The following is a 27,926-nucleotide window of genomic DNA, read 5'->3' as shown; positions in this document are numbered from 1 at the left end:
CTTAAAGACCATTTTGATGTGTTATAATGTAGTTTTGTCCTATTGTTAACTACCTAAAAAAATATCTCATAAGCGTTAGCATATAATATTTTACTACGGTTTTAACTTTTTTGCTTGAAATTCATTAAATTTGTAATTACACACTATCTAACTAGCATAATTTAATCTTCAAATATGTATTTCAAATTTGATATTTTCTAAACATTATGTTTTAAGAAAGCTTAAATGAAATATTGGTAGCTTAATTAAGATATAGTACTATAAAGCCTTGTCAAACCCTTATTGTTTTCTTATGGTTCTAATCTGTAACATTTCTCACTAGGATGAAGAAAACGACCATATCACAGAAAGGTTGAAAAGCAGACTTTTCATTTTGTTTGGTTGTGGGGAAAAAGAGGTCTTGGATTTAACAATTTACATTTTCATGGAAAGTAGAGATTGAGATTGGGGATAAAATCCGTTTCTATTCATATACTTTGAAATGGTTGGTCATAGTTGGGCATTGGACCCATCAATTGAAGCAAGTGGTCCAGATCTAGCTTAGCTTTGTTTTGAAGGACACTCGATTAGATTTTGTTATAAAGGATTGGGTGCTAGGTATTTGAGTGATGGTTACTTCGCCTCTCTTTTTTGTCCATTACTCCACCATTTCAAGCCTTATTCCTTTCAAATGGGCCCCCTTCCTCTGCCTTCTAAGGCCATGTTTGGTATGATGCTGTAATCAGTATGCCACCCGCATTTACTCCCTCTAATTACTAAATGAGATTTTTTTTTTCAAGAAAATGAATGTTAAAATATATTTTAAGTATTCATTTAGAATTTAATTTCTCTATTTTTATTTTTTAAATTTCATAATTCAAGTTTAATTATAAATGCCGTTAATTTTTTTATTAAATTTAAGTTAATAGCGTCAATTTTTATTATTATATAACTATCAAATGAGTAATTTTTTTCTATTTCAAAATGTCATACTGGTGAACTTAACAGAATAATTTAATGTTTTTCACAATTGGACCTAAATTTTAAATTTTAAAAAGTAGAACTAATTTTTTTTTAAAATAAAAGTAAATGGATTAATTTCAAAGGGAATATATCATTTGACCCATAAACTTGTCCATTTGTACTTGGTTGGTCCCTAAATTTCTTTTGGACCTAGCTAGCCCCTGAATTTGTATTTCGTCAATCAGATTAGTTCATCCACACTAATACTGTTACTTTGTGCTAACATGGCATTTCTAGCCAATCTGGTGGTGTCACATGGCAGCCTCTCAAAACACCATGTGGCTAACAAAATTTATACATTTATATTTATATTTTTTAATTTATGTTTACCACATGGCATAATAAGAGGCTACCACTTGGCACCATCGGATTGGCTAGTAGTGTTACCTCAACATAATTAACCGTGCTAACGTAGATGTACCAACCTTATTAACAAAATACAAGTATAGAGACTAATTAGGTGAAAACGGTTTAAGAACCAACTAATTAGAAATTAACAAATTCAATGGTGAAATTGTATATTAACCCAATTTTAAATTTACAAAAGAGTAGCGTTAATAATGTTGCTAAGACTTGATGGAATTCGACAATTCCTATCGATTCATATTAATATGGACCGGGACAGATTTGATTTGTAAATAAAAGAATTCAAATTGGAAATATTTTATTTAAAATTCATTCAAATAAAAATATTCAAAATCAAATTAATAAGGGGAGTTACCCTTTAAAATATTTGTATATACGGTGAATCAAACAATTTTTTATTATTATCATCTAACAAATATTAATAACAATTGATTAATTTTATATTTTTTGGGATGGAATGTATAATAAAATACTAAATATTGGATTTTTTTTTGAGAGTTTAACTATTTTAAATTCGAATAGTAATTTTTTTTATGCAGATTTATAATTGATGCCAATATAAACTATTGGATATCTCTTATCTCTATCCACTTTGATTTTAATTTGGATTTTACATTTATTCACTTTTATCTCTTATAAATAAAGTATAAGTTTGAAAATATTTGTAAATATTTATATATAAATTTTTAATAAAAATATAACTAAATAATTATTATAATTATTTCTTATTTAATAAATCATAATTTAAATTATGTGTTATCAATTAACTTTGTTTTGATATGAAATAACGTTCTTAATTGTAATTTTGTTAATGTTCGTTATTTGGTTAAAACGATATGTTTTGATTTAGCTTTTATTGAAACGGTACACTTTGGGGGGAAGGGGGAAACCTAGAGTTAAACAGGTCATTTTATGTTATAAGTAAAATGGTGCGTACTTGACTATGCCAAACAGGTGCAGTTGACCAATACCATGATCACTTTGTTAGCTTATTGAACCAATTACGTTTGCCAGAAAGTTATGCCCTAAGTGTTTTTGTGTAATCTCAAACTGGATATTGGCCAATACTTGAGGCTGTTCAAGCTTACATCCTTAGTCAAAGGGTTTACATTGGCTCAACAGATTGAGGATGTCGTGGGCACTATCCCCAAAAAGAATACTCCTATGAGTAATGTGTACTCACCCAAACCCTTATTGCATGTTGTCAAAGGGTACCCTCATGTTGGCTCCTCCATTTCACTTACGAGTCCTAACACAAACACTACCAAACACCCTGTCAAGGCCCTTTCTCAAAGTGAGATGGAAGATAGGAGAAAGAAAGGCCTATGTTTTTGGTGTGCTTCAAGGTACACTCCAGGGCATAAGTGTACTAAGTCACAATTCTATCAGTTAGTGATCAAGGCCTCAGTTGCAGGGAACATCATGCTTAAAAATTCCGCCTCTGATGAGTTTCAGGACTATTTAGAAAAGTTGGAATCTACTGAATGAGAAGTTGAGTCAGTTTCTCATGTTTTGTCACTCCACGCTCTCAATGGTTCACTGGGTCATAATATAATGTGCTTGTTAGCTACTATTGGCCACTATGATGCCATAATTCTGGTTGACTCAAGTGGCACTCATAATTTTGTGGACTGCCAACTAATGAAGAAGTTGCATCTTTCAGTGGACCCCTCCTACAGACTTAAGGTGATGGTTGCTAACAAAGTTCAGCTAGCAACCCAAGGAGTGTGTCGTTTAGTGTTGTGGGAGGCTCAAGGGTATCAGTTCTCTATTGATTTCATGGTCCTTCCGGTCAAAGGATGTGATTTGGTCCTTGGTGTCCAATGACTTCTCTTATTGGGATCTATTATCTGAAGCTTCTTTTCAATAACTATGCAATTTGAGTACTTTGGCAAATCATGCACACTTCAAGGTCTTTTACCTGGGGGTTACATGTGGTCACTAGTGCACAGTTGTCCAAATGCTTTAGTGTATTAGGATAAGGCTCTAGTCCTATGTTGCTCACAACTTCTGATTACACCATTTTAACATTAGTTGACCAACCCCTGCAATATGATATTGAGCTACTGTTGATTGATTTTGGAGATGTCTTTCAGCTTCCTACTGGTTTCCCTCCTATCAGGTTACAATATCACAAAATTCTTCTCCAAAATGAGGCCCAAGTAGTCAAAGTTAGGCCATATCGATACCTTGCTATTCAGAAAAATAAGATTGAGAGACTTATCAAGGAAATGTTGGATATTGGCATTGTTAGGAATAGTAACAGTCTCTTTGCTTTACCAATCGTAATGGTTAAGGAAAAAGATGAAAGTTGGAGGCTATGTGTTGACTATCAGTAGCTTTACTGGCTGACAATTAAGGACAAATTTCTTATCCTTGTGATTGAGGAACTATTGGATGAGTTGAGGCAAGCAATTTAATTTTCCAAGCTAGATTTGAGGTCTGGTTATACCAAATCAGGATGTAGGAAGGGGATATCCATAAAACAACATTTTGAACACATGAAGGGCACTATGAATTCTTGGTCATGCCCTTTGGCTTAACCAATGCTCCTTCTAGTTTCTAGTCCCTCATAAATAACATTTTCAAGCAGTTACTTAGGAAGTCAGTCTTGGTATTTTTCGATGATATCCTGGTCTATTCTGCTGACTGGTCCAACCACTTGAGGCATTTGAGAGAAGTCTTCACATCCTTAGGCACCATCAGTTGTATACAAAAAAAAGGGAAATACAGTTTTGGTAACACACAAGTAGAATATTTGGGACACATTATTTCCAGAAGAACTATCTTCATGGATTTGTCTAAGGTTGAAGGGGTCCTTAATAGGCCCACACCCTATTCAGTGAAGGAGATGAGAGGATTCTTAGGACTCTCGGGGTATTATAGGAGATTCATCATGTAGTATGGAGTTATTGCCAAACCCTTGACAACCTTATTAAAAAAAAGAGGTTCCATAGAACTGGTCTAATAGTGAGTAGGGAGCTTTTGATAAACTCAAATAGGCAGTGACTCAAACTCCTGTTTTGACTCTCTCTAACTTCAAGGAAGAATTTTGTGTTGAAACTGATGCTTGTGGCCAAGGTATAAGGGCCGTTTTACAACAGCAAGGAAGGCCTATTTCCTTTTTCAGCAAGGGACTAGGAATCAAACATCAGACCTTATCCATTTATGACAAGGAGATGCTCATTATGCTGCTAGCTGTCAAGAAGTGGCACCCTTACATCGTTGGTTGACATTTCCTCATCAAGACTGATCATCAGAGTTTGAGATTTCTCTTTGACAGACAAGCTATCACTCCATTTCAACAGAAATGGGTTGCCAAGATGCTTGGTTATGATTACATTATTATATTCAAATAAGGGTGCCAAAACACAGTTGTTGATGCCTTATCTTATTGAGACCACCCACAAAAAGGGAAATTATTTCAGTGTATTGGGAGTCTTTCTTGGTTTGAGGTATGGGGACAAATTTTTAACTCTTGTTTCATTGACCCCACACTGTAACAGATCTGTCTCGATCTCTAACAGGATGTTCAACTTCATCCGAAGTGCTTATGTGATGGTAAAGTTCTAAAGAGAAAAGTGAATATGGTAGTTGGCCAGGATTTTGAATTGAGGAAGAAGCTTTTTGACTGGTTCCATTGTGGGTCTGTTGGGGGTCCTTCTGGGGCTCATGCAACTAGACATTCTATTTTCGGCCTTTTGTATTGGAAGGGACTCTCTACAGAGGTGAATAAATGGGTTAAGGAGTGTGTTAGCTGCCAAAGGTGCAAATATGATCATTCAACCTTTCCAGATTTGTTACAACCTCTTCCAGTTTCTGATCAGGCTTGGGCAACTGTGAGCTTAGACTTTATTGAAGAACTTCCATCATCAAAAGGGAAGGATACCATCCTTGTTGTGGTTGACAGACTCACTAAGTATGGTTATTTCTTGACTTTATCGCACCCCTTTACTACCTTAACTGTAGCTTAACAATACTTGGAGCATATTTACAAATTACCCCTTCCCTTCAAAGTGTATCGCTTCAATAAAAGCTAAATCAAAACGTATCGTTTTAACCAAATAACGAACATTAACAGAATTACAATTAAGAACGTTAATTAGCCATTGAAACGTGTATTTACAAAGTCGTTTTATGTCATTAATTAAAACGGTGCGTATTGGCCTATGCCAGACTATTCTTTGTTGTTGTTATTTAGCTTTTCTTGGCCAATCCATTAGGTGGGGAGGCAGTTAAGCAATACACACAGTTTTCTTCCTCTCAACTCTTTTTCTCTTATATGGTTTTCCTATCCATTCTCATCTTCTTCTTCTAACCCTCTTCTCTCAAACCTTCGGTTCTCATCAGGTTTTTAATGAAACCTGAGTTAAAATATAAGAAAAGCTTATAATATTTTGAAAATAAATAATTTTTTAAAATATTTTTTAAAAAAATACATTTTTTATTAATTAAAATTGAAAAATATAAAAAATATAACTTCCGCACGGCCATACATACTTAGTGATAATAATAATTTCTAAATGAACTTCGTATATGTTTATAATAATGGAATGTCAAGCTGTGTCCAAATCTCTTTAAGTGGAGCTTAAACTTTGTGAATATTTTGAGATTGTTTTTTATATTAGAATTTAATTTTTTTTTGTTTAAGTTAAATATTGAACTTGACAATTGTTCTCACATTAAGATTTGAACTTATTTTTTGTTTAAGTTAGGCGACTAACTTAAGAAAAAAAAGGTTTAAGTCCTAATGTGAAATAATTGCCAAACTTAAGCTCTAATGTGAAGACAATTGTAAAGTTCAAGGTCTAATTTGGACAAAAAAAATTTAGGTCTCAATGTGAGGAAAATTACTAAATTCAAACTCTAATATAAAAATAATTGTCAAATTCAAAACTTAACTTACACAAACAAAAAAAATAAATAAATCTCAATATAAGAAAAATTAGAAAAATAATTATTTAACTTTTTTATAGTGACAAACTCAATTTGATCTAAATAAACTTCTCTTTTGTACTTAAATTGTTTTTTTTTACTCCATTGTACGTTCCTACTTCCGCTAAAAAGTACGCATAACAAACTTATCTACTCAATCTTAATTCGATTAAAATTATTTTTGTTTTTTTTGTAACAATTTAAAAATCATAATTTCAATTGTATTTAATTGTGTAAATTCTTTTAATTGTTTAAATTCAATCGTATTAAAATTATCGTATTTTTGTTGGGCATTGTGGGATAGACTCTATTTGTTTAAGAAGTTGGGTGGAATGGGTTTTCGGAACCTTCACTGTTTTAATATTGCAGTGTTTTGCAAGCATTGTTGGAGATTTTAGCCAACCCGGATTCTCTTCCAAATCGTATCTTCGAAGCCAGATATTTCCTGACCTGCAATTTTATGGATTTTGTGCAAGGTAGTAATCCTTCACTTATTTGGAGGAGTATTTATGTTGCTAAGTCTTTGCTTGCAAGAAGGCTTCGATGGAGAGTAGCTACGTGGCATAATATTAATGTTTTTTTCTGACCCATGGCTGTCGAATGATGATAACTTTAATGTGGTCCGCTTGAGGGAATGGAACATCTACGATTCAGTGATTTATTTGAGATTAATGGTGACTGTTGGGACGTTTCTTTGATTGAAGGCATTTTGGCCCCCTACGATGCGGAACGTATTTTGCGGATTCCTTTTGTGTCACTAAACCCCTCGATTGTCTCATTTGGCACTACACTAGCACAAGTTTGTATGAGGTGAAGTCGCTATGGAGTGGTTCTAGATATGGGCACTAGTTTAATGCCTCTTGCAGTGGAGGGCCCTTGGGGTTCGTTGTGGAGCCTAGAGTTGCCACCAAAAGTCAAAGAGTTTTTGTGGCGCTGTTTAAGGAAGCTTGTGGCCATTAGGGAAGCTTCGTCTGCTGAAAAATCTCAATTTTGATCGAGTAATTGTGGGATGAAGTCATTAATGCGTTCAAAAGCTCCTAGGAGTCATCTTTTCGAGTTTGGTGTTGTTCTTCAAAACTGCTTTCTATCGAAATCCTCTTTCCATTTTTTATCTTTTCGGTGGATATGACGAACTGCTAATAAGGCGACTCTTAGAGTAGCCTTATTTCATGCGAATCATAAAGTCTCCCTCGTTTCTCGGAAGTTTTTTCATTTTTGATAATGTTTCTTTTCATTTGATAATATTAAGGGATGTAGCTAAGCTAGCCCGTTTAAGTATTTAGGCACATCTTTTTATTCATAATATAATTTTCTGTTAAAAAACTAGAGGTAATTTAGGAATAGTATAAAAAAAGCATAACAAATATACAAGTTGTTAGTTTTACTGCCTAAAATATCATGGGTAATATCACATTTGGTATATGTACTTTCACAAAATATTTAATGTGGTACATGAATTATCCATATGTTTTATTATGGTACAAGTGCTTTCATTAAAAGTCTAATTTGAAACATGTATTTAAAAATTTTCAATGTGGTACCTGAACTATTAATATTTGTTTTATTATGGTACCCAATGTTAATATCGTTAGTGAATTGCTAAATTGGCCAATAAAAATGTGACACAATTTTTTTATGGGTAAACTACCTAGTTGGTCATCTAACTTTTAGGATGCTTTCATTTTGGGTAACCAAAATGAAATCCTTGTAATTTGGTCACCCAACTTTTAGGGCGTTTTTATTTTAATCACTCGAGCGTCAGATTAAAGCCTGGTTGGCCCGATAATGAAGATATGACAACTTAGGCTAATTTGATAACTAATCTTAGAAGATTGAGGGAATCATATCTTGTAAAGATTAGATTAGATTTGATATCACATATCTTGTAAATCCCTAAAATAAAGGGATATGGTTAATTTCGTCCGTCAATGTAAATATATCTTGACCGTCGGTTTTGGGGAGCTCAACTATAAATCGAGAGTCTCCCCCTCATTTGTACTCATTCCATTGTATGTTAATTTCTTAAGAGTAATAGAATTCTGAGAGAGAGCATTTACTCAAACACCTTATGTGTATTCTTTTTTGTGGCTTTCTGTTGTTCTTTGTAGCTTCTTTTGGCATAAATCGCTTCCGCTAAATCTATAATGACGATTAACCATACACGCCATATCATGTTTGCACTTTCATTTTAGTCACCCAACTTTTAGGTTGCTTTCATTTTCATCACTCGAAAAATATCTTTTTTAAGTATTGATTGGGGTAAAACAAAATAAATGATTAAAGTGAAAAGGTTGTAAAACTAAAATAATAAACAAAAATTGTCAAATTGTACTTATTTATCCCATTGCCAAAAATTCTAAATTTGAGTTTTGAAACATAAAATTTTAAATATTAAGATTCAAAATTATAGTAGCAAATCAGTTGACATTATCAATGGATAATTTTTTCAATAATTTATTTAATTTATTTTGATGTTTTGAGATTATTTTAAAAAATTATCAATGAAAATTATTGTCTTTAATAGTTATCTACAAAACCCAAATTTCTTTTGATTATATAATCTTAAATCTTCCATTCTAGCTAAAAGCAAATAAATTTAAGGCATAAACCCGATTAAACAACGAACAAAGTGAATAAAATAAGAATCGAAAAGATCGAACACACAAATTGTACATGGAGAAACTCCCCAGAAGAGGATAAAAAACCACGAGCAAAAGGAGATTTCACTATAATAAATGAGAGTACAAAAGATGGGGAGAATTAAAAGAAAACCCAAAGTCCTGCAAGAAAAACCCTTCGAAACAAAGAACAAAAATTCTCTTAATCTAAATATTTTTGTTGTGTAAAACCTAGAGTAACTAAGGCCTATTTTTAAGCTAAAATTCTAGCATATATGGCTACAATAACTCTAGGTTAATTAGAGTTTAAGTGGGAAACTAAAAATAGAGCTTAAGTAGGAAAAGAAAAGCCAAAATAAATTTTGGTCAAAACAAAAGGCATTCTCCCACAAATCTCCACCTTGATTCGCATTTGGACCAACTCCCTTGCCAAGCCTTGTTACGGGCTTAACTGATTCTTCGTCGGATATTTACCAAGTCCAAGCAATGCTTAGACTTTGAAACTGGAAGTCTCTTTGTCAATATGCTGGTTGGATTGTATTCTGTGCCAAATTTAAGAATCTGAATATCCCCTTGAATGATTACCTCTCAAACAAAATGATAATGAATGTCTATATGGTTTATGCATTTGATCTTTGGTGAGATGTATGACACTTTGACTATTACAAAATATGACAATTGCCCTTTTTTCACTTACCAGTTTACTAAACAGGCCTCTTAAACAAATTGCTTCTTTTACTGCTTATGTAATTGCCATGTATTCTGCTTCAATAGTCAACAAAGCCTTTGTAGCTTGAAGTGTCACTTTCCAACTAATGGCACAATTCCCAAAAGCAAATAGGTAACTTGTGAGAAACCTTCTTCGATCTAAGTCTCCTGTATAATCAGAATCAACATATTCGACTAAACCCTTTTGAGTTATTCCAAACTTTAAGTACATGTTAGAAGTACCCCATAAATATATGAAAATCCACTTAACTGCATACTAGTGTAACTTACCTGGATTGGCCATGTATCGGCTAACAACACTAATAACATGTGAAGTATCAGGATGAGTGCATACCATTGCATGTATCAAACTTCCAACTGCGCTTGAATAAGGTACTTTTAACATGTACATTTCATCTTCTCCATTCTGTAGGGAATCTGAAATTGAGAGTTTAAAGTTTGCAAGTAAATGAGTACTTACCGATTTTGCATCTTGCATCTCAAATCGATCAGGATCTTCTTGATGTACTTTTGTTGCAATAAAAACAATTTCTCGAAATCTCTATCTCTCAAAATTTCCATCCTAAGTTTTTTTTGGCTGCACCTAAATCCTTCATCTCGAACTTAGAGTTAAGCATGGTTTTAAGACGATCAATATCAAATGGATTCTTAACCGCAATTAACATATCATCAACATAAAGCAACAAATATATAAAAGAATCATTATCAAGACAATATAGATAAACACAATTGTCATACTTACTTCAAGAAAAACCAATACTCAACATGAATGAGTCAAACTTTTTAATCACTATTGAGGAGACTGCTTCAAATTGTAGAAAAACTTTTTAAGAGACAAACATAATCGTTTTTACCTTCAAATTTGAAGCCTTCCGGTTGTTGCATGTAGTGTCCTCCTCAAGGTCACCGTGAAGGAAATTAGTCTTTACATCCAACTGTTCTAACTCAAGATTATTTGATGCAACTATGGCTAAAAGCGCCTGAATGGACGTATATTTCACAACGTGAGAGAAAACATCATGAAAATCAACTTTCTTCACTTGATTGTAGCCCTTTACAACCAGTCTTACCTTGTATCTAGTATCGTTATGACCCAAACCTTCCTTATTTTTAAACACTCATTTGCAATCAACGATTATTTTACCGATGGGTGGTTTAACTAGCCTCCAAGTCTCATTCTTTTGAAACGACTTCATTTCTTCTTCCTTTGCAACGAGTCATCTGCTAGAATCAGAGGCTTAAATTACCTCATGATAATATGAATGATCGGTTGAATCAATGCTCTCAGCAACATTTAGAGCATAAGCCACTAGGTTTCCTTCATAATATTTCTGTGGTGGTCGTATTTCTCGCCTTTTCCTATCACGAGATAACTTATAATTAGTTAACTAAGATGATGAGGGTACCTGAGGGTCGGATGGAACCCCAAACAGATCCAAAACAACTTTAAACTTGCAAATATCATAATTTTGTTGTGTCGTCGCGACATCATAAGACTCTTCATCGGGACGAGACCACTGCTTATCATGACATCACCTCCTATTTTAGCTTTTGACTCCACCTTGCTCGAGACACTCTGATTTGTTGTGTCTTTAAAAATAAAAGTCCCCTTTTCTGATCGAAACATGACAGATTCATCAAATGTAACATCTCTACTAACATTTATTTTGTCAAATTTCGAACACCACAACTTAAAACCTTTTGTACTGGCAGAGTATCCCAAAAAGATGCATTTAACAACCCTTGGTTTGAGCTTTCCTCGGCTAACTTTAGCATAAGCAGGTCAACCGAAAATTCTAAGATTAGAATAATGAGGAGGATTACTTGACCATATCTCCTCTGAAACTTTACCATTCAATGTTCATTGAGGAGATCGATTTACCAAATAACTTGTCAAGTTTATGGCTTCAGCCCAAAATTCCTTCCCTAAGCCTGCATTAGAAAGCATACATCGAGCCTTTTCCAATAAGGTTCTGTTCATTCTTTCTGCAAATCCATTTTGCTGCGGAGTTTCAACAACGGTTCGATGTCTTTCAATTACTTCCCATTTGCATAAATTATTAAACTTTTAAAAATAGAACTCAATATCATTATCCATTCTCAATCGCTTCACAAGTTTTTCGGTTTGTTTTTCTAACAGTGTCTTCCACTGTTTGAAGATTTCGAAGACTTTGCTTTTCTGTTTTAAGAAATAAACCCAAACTTTTCTAGAGTGATTATCAATAAAAGTTAGGAAATAATTATTACCTTTTTTTGAGATGTCAGAATATGGACCCCATAAATCGGAATAAATGTAATCTAGAGTCTATTTTCTTCTATGTACTGCTAAATCGAAACTGACTTGGGTTTGTTTCCCAAAAAACAATACTCGCAGAAACCTAACTTACCAACTCTAGTGTATTTGAGAAAACCTCTATTGCACAAGAATGTCGGACCTTTCTCACTCATATGACCCAATTGCATGTGCCAAAGTTTGGTTGAGTTGGAATCGGTGGAGAAAGAGTCAAGTCGTGTCGTCGCGATGTTAGGTTGATTCTCGTCGCGACGTGGTGGCGATTTTGATTTTTCTTCGGTAATCGCAACCGCACCAATAACCATTGACCCTTATAGAACATATAGGCTGCCATTTTTCTGTCCTATCATCACAATAAAAGCCCCATGAGAAAATTTTAAGCCATTTGACTCAATGACTATCCTGCAATTGTTAGAATCCCCAAGTCCCAATAAGATAAAATTTTACTTTAAACCAAGAATATACCTGACATTTGAAAGTGTCCGAATAATTCCATCATGTATCCTAATTTGTACTATTCCAATTCTGAATATTTTACATGGAGAGTTATTCGCCATCAGTACAACTCCACCTTCAATTGAACTATACGTGGAGAACCAGTCCCTGTTGGGACATATGTGATAGGAGTAACATGAATCTAATATCCATTCAGAAGTAAGATGAGAGCTTTCGCTCGTTGACACCAACAAGAAATCATCACCTCTGTCCTTGGCTACACTAGCATTAGCAACTTCGACTTTCTATTTATCTTTCTCGTTGTTTTTGGCATCCCTTTTGATTTTATTTTGATCTTTCCAACATTTTGCCTTAACATGGTCCACCTTTTTACAATATCCAAAATATTTGTCATGATTTCTGAATTTGGACATTGCTTTAGACTTGTTTCTATCTGTCTTTTTAGTTTGTTGTCTGTCTCTTGCAACTAGAACTGAGGCTTGCCTGTTTGATTTTTTGTTTGGGACTAACTTGTTGTGGAGTTTATCCTTACTCAAAAGACTCCCCTTCACATCCTCAAACGAGAAATGATCTCTCCCATAAATCAAAGTTTCCTTGGAAGTTTTATAAGAAGAGGGAAAAGAGCATAACAACATAGCTTGATCCTCGCCACTAATCTCTGCTTCGAGATTCTCTAAGTCATTAAAAAGGGTAACATACTCGCTAATATGAGTTCTGATGGACTCACCTTCGGTCATTCTGAACGTGTAAAGACATTGTTTTAATATTATCTTGTTGGCCAGAGATTTCGTCATATATAAGGCTTTTAGTTTCTTCCATAATGTGGACGTTGTTTTCTCCTTCAAAACCTCCTGTAACACATTATTCGTGAGGCATAATTGCATAGTGGATAAAGATTTTTCATCAAGCTCTTCCTATTTTGACTGATCCATATCTGCAGGCTTCTTCCCTGTAGTGACCTTTTTTAGACCATTCTGAACCAGTATTGTCATCATCCAAACTTACCACAAACTAAAATTTACAATTATGTTGAACTTCTTAATATCGAACCTTGACCTTGCCATTTCTGAATAGGTTGACTATAGAAATCGAGCTAGCTCAGATGCTAGTTTGTAGGGAATAAACCCGATTAAAAAACGAACAAAGTGAAGAAAATAATAATCGAAAAGATCGAACACACAAATTTTACATGGAAAAACTTCTCAAAAGAGGATAAAAAACCACAAGCAAAAGGAGATCTTACTATAATAAAGGAGAGTACAAAAGATGGAGAGAATTAAAAGAAAACTCGAAGCCCCACAAGAAAAACTCTTCGAAACAAAGAATATAAATTCTCTCAATCTAAATATTTTTGTTGTGTAAAACATAGAGTAATTAAGGTCTATTTATAGGATGAAATTCGTAGCATATATGACTACAATAACTCTAGGTTAATTAGAGTTTAAGTGGGAAACCAAAAATAGAGTTTAACTAGGAGAACAAAAGCCAAAATAAATTTTGGTCAAAATAATAAGCGTTCTCCCACAATAAAAATCCTTGCAATTAATTAAATTAATCAATTTTATCTTCCATTCTAAATAAAACTCATAGTTTTTTCACCACTTCTTTAACCAAACGAAGAACAAGCAATTAATTTAATTAATTTCAAGTGTTTTTTCCTTTACTTTTAACTTAGCATGGAAGGTTCAAGATTATATAATCAAAAGAAATATAAGTTTTATAGACAATTATTAAATATGAGTTATTTAAGTTGATTTTATTAAGAATAATCTGAAAACATAAAATAAAATTTTAAAATTTAAAAGGAGATTAAATTAATTAATTTTAATATTATAGTAACAAATTGATTGGCATTATCAATGGATAAAAAAATTTCAACAATTTATTCAATTTATTTTGATGTTTTAAAATTTAAAATTTCAATACTAAAAAAAGAAATTTATTATTTCGGCAATGGGATAAACACGTACAATTTGACAATTTTTGTGTATTATTTTTAGTTTCTATCACTTTTTCACTTTTGTCCTTGATTTTTTTTTACTCCAATCAATACTTAAAAAAATATATTTTGGGTGACAAAAATGAAAGCGACCTAAAAGTTGGGTGTGTACAGTTAACCACTATTAGAGATTTAACACTTGAGGACTAAAATGAAAGCATCCTAAAAGTTGAGTGACTAAATTATAGAGATTTCATTTTGGGAGACCAAAATGAAAGCACTCTAAAAGTTAGGTGACCAAGTTACAATTATTTTATTTTGGGTGTCTGAAATGAAAGCACACTAAAAGTTGGATAACCAACTAGATAGTTTACCTTTTTTTTATCCAAATTATCAAGCCCACATGTATGTGAAAAATAAATAAATAATTAAATTAAAAGACAAAAAAACTAAACATGTGTTAATAAAAAAGAAGTGAATGCTAAACTTACATGAAAGTACTTGTACTTAAATGGATAATAAAAATATTATTTAAAAAATCAATTAAAAATATTGTTTCAAATGAAAAACTTTTTTCAGAAGATAACTATCCACTTAAATAGAGAAGATGACGTTTTTGCTTATGTATATTTCATATTTACTTCTTTCTTATTAACCATATGTTTAGTTATTTATTTTTTAATTTAATTTAATTTAATTTTTTCATAATATTATACTATTCATGTGGACTTGATGATTTGAAAAAAAAAATCTATATGTCAAATTTTCATTAGTTGATTTAGCAGTTCACTAATAATCACAATACTAGATACCATACTAAAACAAATATAGATTGTTCAAGTACCACGTTGTACATTTTCAAAGTATATGTACTCCATTGAATTTTTTTTGTGAAAGTATATATACTATAATAAAACACATATTAATAATTCGGGTAACATATTAAACATTTTCAAAGATACTAGTACTAAATATGACATTATCTTGATTAACATTAACTTTTTATTAATTTTATCCGCGAGTTGTGTTGTTAGAAAAATCCAAAAAGTCGATATTTCAAGAAAATTTGAAGTAATAAAGATGAACTTGAAAAGATATAGGTTGGTTTAGAAAATAGACAATGTCTTAATGTCAACATTTAATGGTTAATTTCAGTCTAACCAATTCTTGACCCACATCTATATATGTCTAAACATCAAATTAACAATGTAAATATTTTTAAAATTCTTTAAAGTTATATTATCTAAATATTTAATTTTATTGTTTTCTTTTTTTGAGAAACTTTATTAATTTATTTAAACTTAAATTAATTAATATTTAAAACTAGAGTTCACATTATATATACGTTTTTGAAAAGTATATGTTAAACATATATTATACTCTTAAAATTATTTATTATAAATAATTTTAAGTAGTTTTATTTCATGTTTAAACAGGTTTTAAACAATTTTAATTTTTACAATATTTTTAAAATTGTCTTTACTTATTTTATTTTAATTTTGATATTAACGGTATAAGTTTTTTAAACATATTTTAAGTTTTTTTGGCCAACAACATATTTTAAATTAACTATTTTATTTTTTTGGTATGATTTAAATTAACTATTTTATTTTTTTGGTATGATTTAAATTAACTATTTTATTTCTAATTGAAACCAAAACTAATTTTAAGTATGTTATTTAATAACTTAAATATGTTTTTATCCTATTATAAAATATTATAATCTATTTTAATAATGTTTAAAACAATATTTATAAAGTGTTTTAAATATGATATTTCTATTATATAAATTTTTTTACACCTTTTTAAAACTTGGTTGCTAATTCTGATATTAATTGGATTTTTAAATAAATTTTATTTTAATTAGTTTTTAATTTTAATGTTAATCTTAACTGTTATAAAAATTTTGAAATAAATTATGTTATTTTTAATTTAAAAGAGTTTTAATGTTCAAACTATATTTTAATATTACCTTTAATTTATTAAATTGTTATTTAACTTATGATTTTTTATTTTAAGTTAAAAAAATAATTGTATAATTTCAAAATGTGTTTTAAATTATGGAGCCTAGATTCGTGTAATGTATAAAATGTTAATCTGTCAAGTATAGACATTGTTCACTAGTGGCGAAGCAAAATATTTTTTTTAAGGGGCAAAATTAAAATATATATTTTTATGATAGTAAAAATATAATTTTATTATTTTAATAGTTTATATCTTTATAATTTTTAAAAAATTAAATTAAAATTTTATCATTTTTAGGGGGCTAAAGTGTAATTTTATTATTACTAATTTAAAATTTTATAAATGATAAAAGAGCCTAAATAAAAAAAATTCTATTTTATGGGAGCCTAACCCTTACTAGCCCCCCTGACTCTGTCTCTGCTATCTTTCCCTTGACTCTGCCCCTGCTATTCTTAAATATGTCACCTATGATTATTTCTAAAGACCTTATAATATATATATATATGATTTCTTGATAAAGTTGATGTTATGAGTCAATTCGTACTAATTTAATTAGATAATTATTTAAAAGATCAATTTTTATAAATTAAATTATATTAATATGAGAATATTTTTATCTTTTAATTTAAAAATTATAAAGAATGGGATTTATACTTAAAGCATTGTAATTTGAAAGCGTTTTAGAGTTGGTGTCATTAGTTCGGGGACCAACTCGGTTAGAGAAATTATAAAAATGTCCTTCCATAATTGAAATAAGTTATATTACTCATGTGTATTTTATTATTTTCATTTCAACAAAAACCAATAAAAATATGCATATGGTAGGATTTGAAGCTACCCCAATTAGATTAATAAAATTTTAAATTTACCACTCAACTAAAACTTCATTTTTGATATATTGTATACATATTTATTTTAATATGCACAATTTATTATTTTCATAATTTGTATATCTATACTTACTATTAATAAAATTCTTGAGTACGTTAATGTCACAAATTACCGGACACAAATTTGATTAGAGAAATTACAAAAATGACCTTCTATATTAAAATAAATTATATTATTTGAGATTATTTTAGTCTTTCTAATTTTAAAAACTAAAAATATGCATATGGTAGGATTTGAACCCACACCAATTTACTATGCATAGTAATTTTCTTACATTTTCATTTTAATATGCATAATTTACTACTTTCATCAATTATATGTTTAAATTTCGTTTTACTCACAATTTAATTTAATTTTTGTCCATTTTACTTATAATTTATTATATGTTATTTTTAAATACATCTCTATATTTTAAATATGTGGTTTTTGCATATATATACATGTATGTGATAGAATTTCTAGTATTAATAGTGTTGTTCATTAAGTTGATGTCACAAACCAACTCGAGATTAACTCACAATTGATGACAAAAACTTAATAAATAATTGTAGTGCATTTAGTACTTTTTATTTGATGTATTTATGTGTTTAAATTTTTTACTGATAATTTAATTTAAATTTTTTATTTTAATATCATACATATTTTATATGTATTATTTATTTTATATTAATTTTAAATATACGTTTATATTTTACATTTGTAATTGTTTCAGTAATAAGTGTCCGATAAAATTTCAAGTATCTTTTAGACAAATATCTTTATAAGGAAAAAAAAAAAGAAAAAAGAAAACCCAAACACGCCCTTCGCCTCGACGGTAGCCAAAGTAGCAGTCACATGGATCTCTCCCAAAATCACGTGGTTACAGTCTCCACCCTCACGCTCACGCACAATAAAAGCATCTGAAGAGTCACACTCGCATGATGGCATGATGAAAATCGCGCGTCATATTCAACCCTATCAACTACGCGTAAAGATTTCGTTTTCATTTAAACCCAGGGGTTTATTCCTTTTTCCCGAAATTTTCAAAATTCGAAATATCCCCCTTTATTAAGCTTAATGGCCTCGTCAGCCGTCATCCAACTCCGTCAACCCTAACGGCAAGCACCACCTTCTGTCATCTCCTCCCTATATAATTCTTCTGTTTCCGCCTTTCATTTAGGAAAAAAAAAAAAAAACCCTCACTGAAAATTCATTTTCTTTGGACTTTACTCTCCGAAATCCGAGTCCTAGGAAAGATGCGTGAGATTCTTCATATTCAGGGAGGGCAGTGCGGCAACCAGATCGGTGCCAAGTTTTGGGAGGTGGTTTGCGCCGAGCACGGCATAGATTCAACGGGACGCTATCAAGGAGACAATGATTTGCAGCTGGAGCGCGTTAACGTTTACTACAATGAAGCGAGTTGCGGGAGGTTCGTTCCACGAGCCGTCCTTATGGACTTGGAGCCTGGCACTATGGATAGTGTTAGATCCGGGCCGTACGGGCAGATTTTCAGGCCTGACAACTTCGTTTTCGGCCAGTCCGGTGCAGGGAATAACTGGGCCAAGGGTCATTACACGGAAGGGGCTGAGTTGATCGACTCAGTGCTAGATGTGGTGAGGAAAGAAGCCGAAAACTGTGACTGCTTGCAAGGTAACGTGTGTTTTTATAATTTTAAGCATGCTTTATTTTTTGGTTTGGATTTTTCAAGTTTAGAGTTAGATTAGCCGGTACAAGAAGGATTTGTTGGCTTCACTTTTTCTAACTGTTGGTTTTAACTCATATGTGGTTCTTTTATGTTACTTTCAGCATGGATCTGACAATTTAGGAAGGTTTTATGTGCTTGTTTAATGTGAATTTTCAACTTATTAGCAAATTTCAAGTTTCGGAAGGAAGATTCTCTATTTGGTTGCTCAAATAAATCTAAATCATTCTTAATTCGAATATTATGCTTTTTAGGTGTGATTTAAAAATTTTGCGGAATCTATGATCTAGCTTTAGATTGGAATTTGCTTTTTTCTATTTCCTCACATCTAAGGATTTGACAATCATTTTCTAACATTTCAGGATTTCAAGTATGCCATTCATTGGGAGGAGGAACTGGATCGGGCATGGGAACACTTTTGATTTCCAAGATCCGAGAAGACTACCCAGACCGAATGATGCTCACTTTCTCTGTGTTCCCTTCCCCTAAGGTGTCTGACACTGTTGTCGAACCTTACAATGCTACTCTCTCTGTTCACCAGCTTGTTGAGAATGCAGATGAATGTATGGTTTTGGACAATGAAGCTTTATATGATATTTGCTTCCGTACACTGAAGCTCACTACTCCAAGCTGTACGTCAATCTTTTTCACGTTGCTGTTATTTCATATTTCAACTGTAAAAGGTCTGTTGATTTCATTTGTTCATCCTGATTGAATGCAGTTGGAGACTTGAACCACTTGATTTCTGCCACCATGAGTGGTGTGACATGCTGCCTTCGTTTCCCTGGTCAATTAAACTCAGATCTACGCAAGCTTGCCGTCAATCTCATTCCATTCCCTCGCCTGCATTTCTTTATGGTTGGCTTTGCTCCCCTTACTTCTCGAGGGTCACAGCAATACAGGGCTCTTACTGTTCCCGAGCTCACTCAACAAATGTGGGATGCCAAAAACATGATGTGTGCTGCTGATCCTCGCCATGGGCGATACTTGACTGCTTCAGCCATGTTCCGTGGCAAGATGAGCACCAAGGAAGTTGATGAACAAATGATTAATGTCCAGAATAAGAACTCATCTTACTTTGTGGAGTGGATCCCCAATAATGTGAAGTCTACTGTTTGTGATATTCCTCCAATAGGCTTGAAGATGGCCTCAACGTTCATTGGAAACTCGACATCTATTCAGGAAATGTTCCGGAGAGTAAGTGAGCAGTTCACTGCCATGTTTCGCAGGAAGGCTTTCTTGCACTGGTATACTGGGGAGGGAATGGATGAGATGGAGTTTACGGAGGCTGAGAGCAACATGAACGATCTGGTTTCAGAGTACCAACAATATCAAGATGCAACAGCTGATGAGGAGTATGATTATGAGGAGGAGGATGCGGAGGAGGATCTCCAGGAATAGTAGTAGTGTGTGTTTCTTACTGTTTGCTTTCTTAACGATTTGGATTTTTTTTTTCTGTTCTTTCAACCTGAATTCCTGGTTTGGGTGTTAGAAATGTGGTTTCCTGGCTTATGTTTTTTTGTTTACGAACATCTTTACATCAGTAGATAGATACTAGACTCGTACGGATGCATATGGTTTTGTATGGGATGTTGCTTTTTGGTAACTATGGAATTTGGTACTATAAATATATTAGAAATCACTCTGAAGTTATGGTGATGTAGAGAGGGAGAGTGAAGTTACCCATCCCATCTCATTTTTGTGTGATCTTCTGTAACTCGCATTGAGAGAAACAGTGATTTGCCAAATTTTGATCCTTTTTCATGGTAACGATTGCACAATTAATCCGTAAGCATCCGGTAGATATCATTACAAGATTTCATAAACCATAATAGCCAAGAGCTCAAGTTATTTTATTAGTTAATAGTTCTGATTTGGTCCGTTTTATGATTAATGATTTTATAAAATATTGGATATTAGGATCAAGCTAACGAACAAGAAAAAGTGGATATATTAAATAAATAATGTACTTTTATTCTTTCGAAAAATCCTATCACATGATTCTTTCTTGAAATATGGGGGACGTACTTTTTCAGATGGCCCCTTTTCACTTCGTTATTGTTGAGGCTTTGGGGAAACTGAAGTCTCTTCGGTTGAGGATAGGTTTGGGTTAATTTGAAGTTTCGTACAAAGAAATTTAGGTCCTCGGGTTTATATTCAATACTTAAAAATTACGCCTTTTGTTATGTAATAGATTAAGGACAAAATACCAAAAACAGCAGTTTTTTTTTAAATTTACTAAAATAGGTCTGATATTTTATTATTTACCGGAATGGTTTCTTTTCCCTTAAATCTCGTCCACGTCAGCGTGATGTCAGGAGATGTGTTAGCAAATCTCGTACACGTTAGCGCGCTTTGCTGACGTGGATGCAATTTGCTGCCACGTAGTGCGCCCCTGGAGACGCGATTTGCCCCGCTTGTGAACAGTGCAAAGGTCGTTTTTTTTACCGTTGTCCCCCCAACAGTAAAAAAAAATTATAAATACCCCTCACCCTTTTTTTCTTTCACAAACTAATCCTCTCAAATTTCCTCTCAATTTTCTCTCAATTTCCTCTCAATTTGCTCTCAAATTCTCAAATCCATATTTAATCTCAATTTTCTTTCAAGTTCCTCTTAAATTTCTCTTAAATCCCTATATTTAAATATTTTTTAAAAAAATTTTAATTTTTTAAAAAATTTTTAAACTGTAAAAATTTGTACGATTTCAGTAATGGCCGGAGAATTGACTCGTCTTGATAAGAAACACATCGGTGGAACAAATGAAAATGGTAAGCGTTAAATTTAATTTTTAAATATTCCTTAAGAATTTTTTATTTATACATTTTTAGATAATTATTAATTTATTATTTGTTATAAAAGTCTGTAGATCGGATATTAGAATGCAATATCCGGAATATGCATGCTCTTCCATCACCGTTGGTAGAGAACTACCTGCGGGAAGTGGGTTTTTGGCACGTGGCGACTGTAGGCCGGGGAAGCAAGGTGGACCCGAAACTAATCAGTGCATTGATCGAGAGGTGGAGACCCAAGACTCACACATTCCATCTTCCATGTGGAGAGTGCACTATCACTTTGGAAGATGTCAGTCTGCAATTGGGATTGCTGGTGGATGGGTACCCAGTCACCAGGTCTGCCCAATCTAGCGATTGGGGAGTGGTGTGCTACGAGCTTTTGGGCACTATTCCGGAGAAAATGGACAGAGGTAAGATCGAGATGGGCTGGTTACGAGACAAATTCCCAAATCCGGATGAAGATTCAACCGAAATAGAAAGAATTCGATATGCTCGGGCATACATTCTTCAGTTAATTGGAGGTTATCTGATGCCGGACTCGTCATGGAGCCGCGTACATCTAAGATGGGTGCTGAAACTCGTTGATTTTAGAGCAGCTGGTGAATTGAGTTGGGGGTCTGCCGTCTTGGCAACGTTATATCGGGAGATGTGTGGGGCGACGCGACCGAGGAAAACAAAAATCGGAGGTTGCCTGTCACTATTGCAATCATGGGCACGATTTCGCTTTCATTTCTATGTCCTCGAGTGGACCACCCATATACATTCTCATTCATAACGAGGTAAATTTTATATTAGATTTTACAATTATTATGTAGATTTTTAAAAATAAAAGTATTCTAAAATTTTATTTAATTAGGAGGAACCATCCGGCAAGTCATGCTTGATTACCTACCTCTCTTGAAGATATACGGCTTCTATTAGACCAATAGTCGGAAGCACATGTAAGTATTAAATAAAATTGATATTTCCATCATTTGCTAGTCGATTGGTATTTAGTATTTAGTATTATGTATATAACTAATATTTCTATCATGTTCATATGGTTTCAATGGACACCATACGAGGATCCGACAATTCGGACAGTAATTCCAGATGAGTTCTTACAAAATCCAAACGCTTGGCACGCGAAAGTCGCGTTGATCAACTACTCGACTGTGAAGATGCACCAGTCAGACAGGGTGTTACGGCAATTTGGATGTAGACAACCGATTCCCATGGAACATGAGGTGTTTGATGATCACCACAAAATCGACCTTCGGCAATTGAATATGGATTGGCCAAGATTCTGGTCCGAGTACATCCAAATGTAGGAAGATCGGTATGATTATATACCTACTAAGGAACCGATCATCGTTCCGGAGTTAGCGTGCGTGTCGAAATACATGCCATGGTTTAGGATCCATGGCAAGCCGTATTTACTGTCGCCAGATGAGAGGTAGCGGCAATTACGTGTCCAAAGGGAAAGACGCGGGCCTTTAAATCCAAGACGACAGGACGACGATGCTGGCCCCTCAACGAGGCCCAGATAATCACCCGGCCCATCATCATCGGCCATTCAATCACCAGGCCCAACGATAGCACCGACACAGTCACTCGACCCAGCAGTTCAACCGATGATACCCACGCAACCGCCTTTTCAGATGATACCAAGTATGTTTCCTAGCCCTTTTATGTATCCTAACCCTTATATGTTTCCTTTTTCGAGTCCTATGGCAGGTTGGAGCCAATGGCCCGGTTCAGCTCCATTTCCTGTAACGCTGAGTTGATCACCAATGTATAGGCTAGCGACGCACGAGGGATCGCCAGAGGGGCCGTCGAGGAGATCTTCTTTTTACCAATTCCCACCACCGTATGGCTTTCAAACACCGTCGCCGTTGGTGATGCAAACACCTCCACATTCACTATTCTATCAAGGCGGCTCATCGTCCCAACTCTGACAACCAGATACCCTACCGGAAGAACCAGAATCCCCGTCGGAAGAACCACAACCGCCGCCGGAAGCTAGACAAATGAGGAATCCAGCGCGTAACCGTCGACGGCCGCCATGTGGCACTGAATCCGGCAGGCACAGACATTGATTTTTATATTTAAATTTATTTGTACAAATATTTTGAATATTTTGATATTATTAGATGTAATAAAATAGAAATTTTTTTGAGTTATTACTTAAAAACCCTAAACTAATTTATTAAAAATTTAATTAACAAACCCTAACCTCTTAACCTAAAAACCCTAAACCCTAAACCTAAAAACCCTAACCCTAACCTTTAACCCTAACACCTTAACCTAAAAACCCTAACCCTAACCCTTAACTTAAAAACCCTAACCCCTTAACCTAAAAACCTAAAACCCTAAACCCTAAACCCTAAACTAATTTATTAAAAAATTATAAATTTATAAATTATAATTAAATGCATAATTTAATTGACAAACCCTAACCCCTTAACTTAAAAACCATAAACCCTTAACCTAAAAACCTTAACCCTAACCCTTAACTTAAAAACCCTAACAGCTTAACCTAAAAACCCCAACCCTAACCGTTAACTTTAAAACCCTAACCCCTTAACCTAAAAACCCTAACCCTAACCCTTAACTTAAAAACCCTAACACCTTAACTTAAAAACCCTAACCATTAACTTAAAAACCCCAACACCTTAACCTAAAAACCCCAACCCTAACCGTTAACTTAAAAACCCTAACCACTTAACCTAAAAACCTTAACCTTAACCCTTAACTTAAAAACCCTAACACCTTAACCTAAAAACCCCAACCTTAACTGTTAACTTAAAAACCATAACCCTTTAACCTAAAACCCTAACCCCTTAACCTAAAAACCCTAACCCCTTAACCTAAAAACCCTAACCCTTAACTTAAAAACCCTAACCCCTTAACCTAAAAACCCTAACCCTTAACTTTAAAATCGTAACCCTTAACTTAAAAACCCTAAACCCTTTACTTTAAAACTATAACCCTTAAATTAAAAACCATAAACCCTTAACTTTAAAACTATAACCCTTAAATAAAAAAACCCTAACAATTAACTTAAAAACCCTAACCCTTAACTTAAATATAATTTGATAATTTTACTAACCATTAATACAATTATTAGTTAATAATTTTACATTCACATAATGTTAGATTTGGAAAAATGTTTTGACTGGTACTAACAATTAATAATTTGATATAATTTGATAATTTTACGTTCAATTAATACAATTATCAATTAATAATTGAAAAAATATAATTTTTTACAATTACATTCAACTATTGCGATTAGGGCATGATCGACTTGTATGGCATGGATTCCTACACCATCCGTACAATTTCTGTTGACTGGCTATTTCTCGGATATCCATATTGTTACATATTCTAGTTGAGCAAGGTCGACCCTTTGGTTTGCGATGCAATTCTCTATCCGGTAACAGCTTAAAAGGAGCAAGAGATACGGGCGGCCACTTCCGTTCATTTGGGACCGGTGGGGAAACGTGTCTCCAAACATTGTACATGTTTTCTAATTTTTACACTTCATCCACATAGCTCATCAGGTCCAGACGGAGATTCTGACAAGCTGCAATAACATGAGCGCATGAATAATGAAGTGCATCAAACATCCCATAGTCGCAAGTCCTATTTCACAAGTGTACACGATATTGCCTGCCAACAACACCTTGGTGCGGTTTGTCAAACTCTGTCACGCGAAACCATAAGTTGTCTCGATCGTGACACACTGTGTGCATGATGTTTGCTCGCGCCTTGGCCTTGTTAATTTCTTGAACTACCTTACTGCACCATACATGGCCTCCTTACATCTAGCCTGCATAACTTGCTGCTCACTTTGGAAATAGCACAGCCAAGCAAAAATATGTCTCTTGCACAACTGATGTTATCGGTAGATGACGCGTTCCTTTAAGAACAAAATTTATGCATTCAGTCAGGTTTGACGTCATATGGCCATATCGTAGGCCACCGTCGTACGCTTGTACCCACTGTTCGAAACGTATGTTACAAAGGTAGTCCGCCCCTTCTCCGTTAATTAAACGTTAAATTGCCAACATCTCGTGAAAATAGTCTTTATTTATTTCATACCCTGCCAATATAAGTTCATAGCGAATATTACATACCACTTCTACCAATAAAACTAATTCAAATTGACAAACGAAATAATACAGATATAGACTAAATACCCATGTTGGTCACTTGTCACCGTTCGCTCTTAGATGGATATTGCCTGTAGTAGTTCAAAGCAATGCGTCTTAGGCAATACTTATGGTGTGTGCACTGCCATAAGCTTCCCTGTCAATCAAATGCAGCTAGTATACTTGTGCCTCGATCTGAAATAACATAGATATCAGGTTGGGGGCACACATGCCTCCTTAACCTAGAGAGAAAGAAATCCCAGTCATCAGACGACTCCCCCGGTGTTATTGCAAATGCAATTGGAAGAATTCTCCCACCGCCATCCTGTGCCACTACAAGCAATAGTCGATGAGTATACCTACCAAACATAAATGTACCGTCAATTTGTACCAATGGCTTGCAGTATGGAAATGCATCTCCACATTGCTTAAAGGTCCAAAACAGGCGTTTGAACACTTGGCATCCACGTAGCAATCGGCCGTTGTAGTACGCATGTTCCATTTCAAGGTCTGTGATGGCACTTGGGACGTATCTCTCTAGCACTTGACACCACTGCCATATTTCATTATATGAGGCGTCCCACCCACTATGCATCTTCTCCAACGCCTTTTTCTTAGCTATCCAAGCCTTGCGGTAAAAGGGCGTGTACCCCATTTGGCTACGGATATTGGCAATTAACACCGGCACTGAAGTCCTGGGATCTGCTTTTACCGTGGGAGTATCAAGCTAGCTAACATAGCTGAATCCATCTTGGGATGATCTTGTGAAACAACTATAAACAGAGTACATTAAATAATGCAATATTACATAATAAAAGTATTACTCAGAAACCGTCAATACTGTACCTACAGCACATGTATGTGGACCTTTGTACTTTTTAATCTCCCACAACCCTGTCCTTTTCCTTAACGAGGCGTAGATTTTCCATGAACATGTGCTGTCTTGCACCACACACTTCGCCTTAAACTTATCAAATTTAGATTTAACGACGTGGTAGTTAACGCCGTTTTTGATGCTATATTGTTTCAAAGTACCAATAAAACTATCATTGTTGGTAAACTGACTACCAACTTCAAATTCACCCGAATCTAGCCTTGAACTTGTACGATCACGCAACCGGTGTGGTAGATCTGGAACTCTAACGCATCATCTGCAGACAGATCGACATTATGCATGTGGGCTGGAGGTGAGTATGCTCTGAATCATGGATTTTCTTCTTCATCTGAACTCTTTTCAGCATCTTTAGGTTCTTGTAACACCCCGAACCCGAAACCGACACCGGAGTCGAACACGAGGTGTTAACTGACTTTAACCCCTTATAAAATTTATTTTCCAGACACTGCCCAATCTGTGTACTAGTCGTTTTAAAAATCATATCTTGAGTTTCGTAACTCGAAAATCAGTTTCGTAATTTTTCCCAGAAACTAGACTCATGTGCCCATCTATGTATTTTTTTCTAGAATTTTTGGTCGGGCCAATTAGTACAGTTTATTAGTCAAAGTCTCCCATGTTGCAGGGGTCGACTACACTGACCTTTGCCCATTACGACTTGGATATCTCCCTGCACGGGGCTTCAATACTGATGCCGTTTGTTTCTATGAAAACTAGACTCAGAGAGGAATCTATACATATATGGTACGACCCCTAATTATCTCTGGTTAATTTATAATGAATTTCCAAAGTCGGAGCAGGGAATCCAGAAACCGTTCTGGCCCTGTCCCACAACAATCTGATTATCTCTTAATATACTGCCCATATGATCTTTTCGTTACTTCCTCATGAAAACAGACTCATCGAGCTTCGATTACATAATTTATTCATCAATTAATTCCACTCCTACTATTTTTAGTGATTTTTCAATCTCATGACACTGCTGCTGCCAGCATCTGTTACGAAAGTAACTAGGTCCATTTCATGCCTACCCTTGATCCAACTCAATCGAACATTCGTGCCATTTTCGCATGGCTTAAAGTTTACATGCCAAAGTTCAAACACAACGTAATAGCTTATACATGCCAAAATGTTCTTCTAAACCAACTAAGAAGAAAGTACCAAAACTTGCTATCCGGTGTGATGACTTCGATGACGGCCCGATCATGTAAAAAGAGATGTGTCCAAGAAA

At 34.0% G+C, this 27,926-nt stretch overlaps 1 protein-coding gene across 1 annotated transcript; it reads left to right on the top strand.

The window, feature by feature from the left end:
- Positions 1-17,914: 17,914 nt before the first annotated feature.
- Positions 17,915-20,524, top strand: LOC121221171 (tubulin beta-8 chain). Its single transcript, XM_041101772.1, has 3 exons — positions 17,915-18,823; positions 19,238-19,507; positions 19,597-20,524. The coding sequence occupies exons 1-3, from the start codon at positions 18,430-18,432 to the stop codon at positions 20,274-20,276; spliced, it is 1,344 nt and encodes a 447-aa protein (XP_040957706.1). The 5' UTR covers positions 17,915-18,429; the 3' UTR covers positions 20,277-20,524.
- The last annotated feature ends 7,402 nt before the right edge of the window (positions 20,525-27,926 follow it).

This window comes from Gossypium hirsutum, chromosome D09 (genome assembly GCF_007990345.1).
Source record: "Gossypium hirsutum isolate 1008001.06 chromosome D09, Gossypium_hirsutum_v2.1, whole genome shotgun sequence".
Classification (NCBI taxonomy): Eukaryota; Viridiplantae; Streptophyta; class Magnoliopsida; order Malvales; family Malvaceae; genus Gossypium; species Gossypium hirsutum.
The sequence above is the reverse complement of the archived record's forward strand: the minus strand, read 5'-3'. Positions and strand labels throughout refer to the sequence as shown.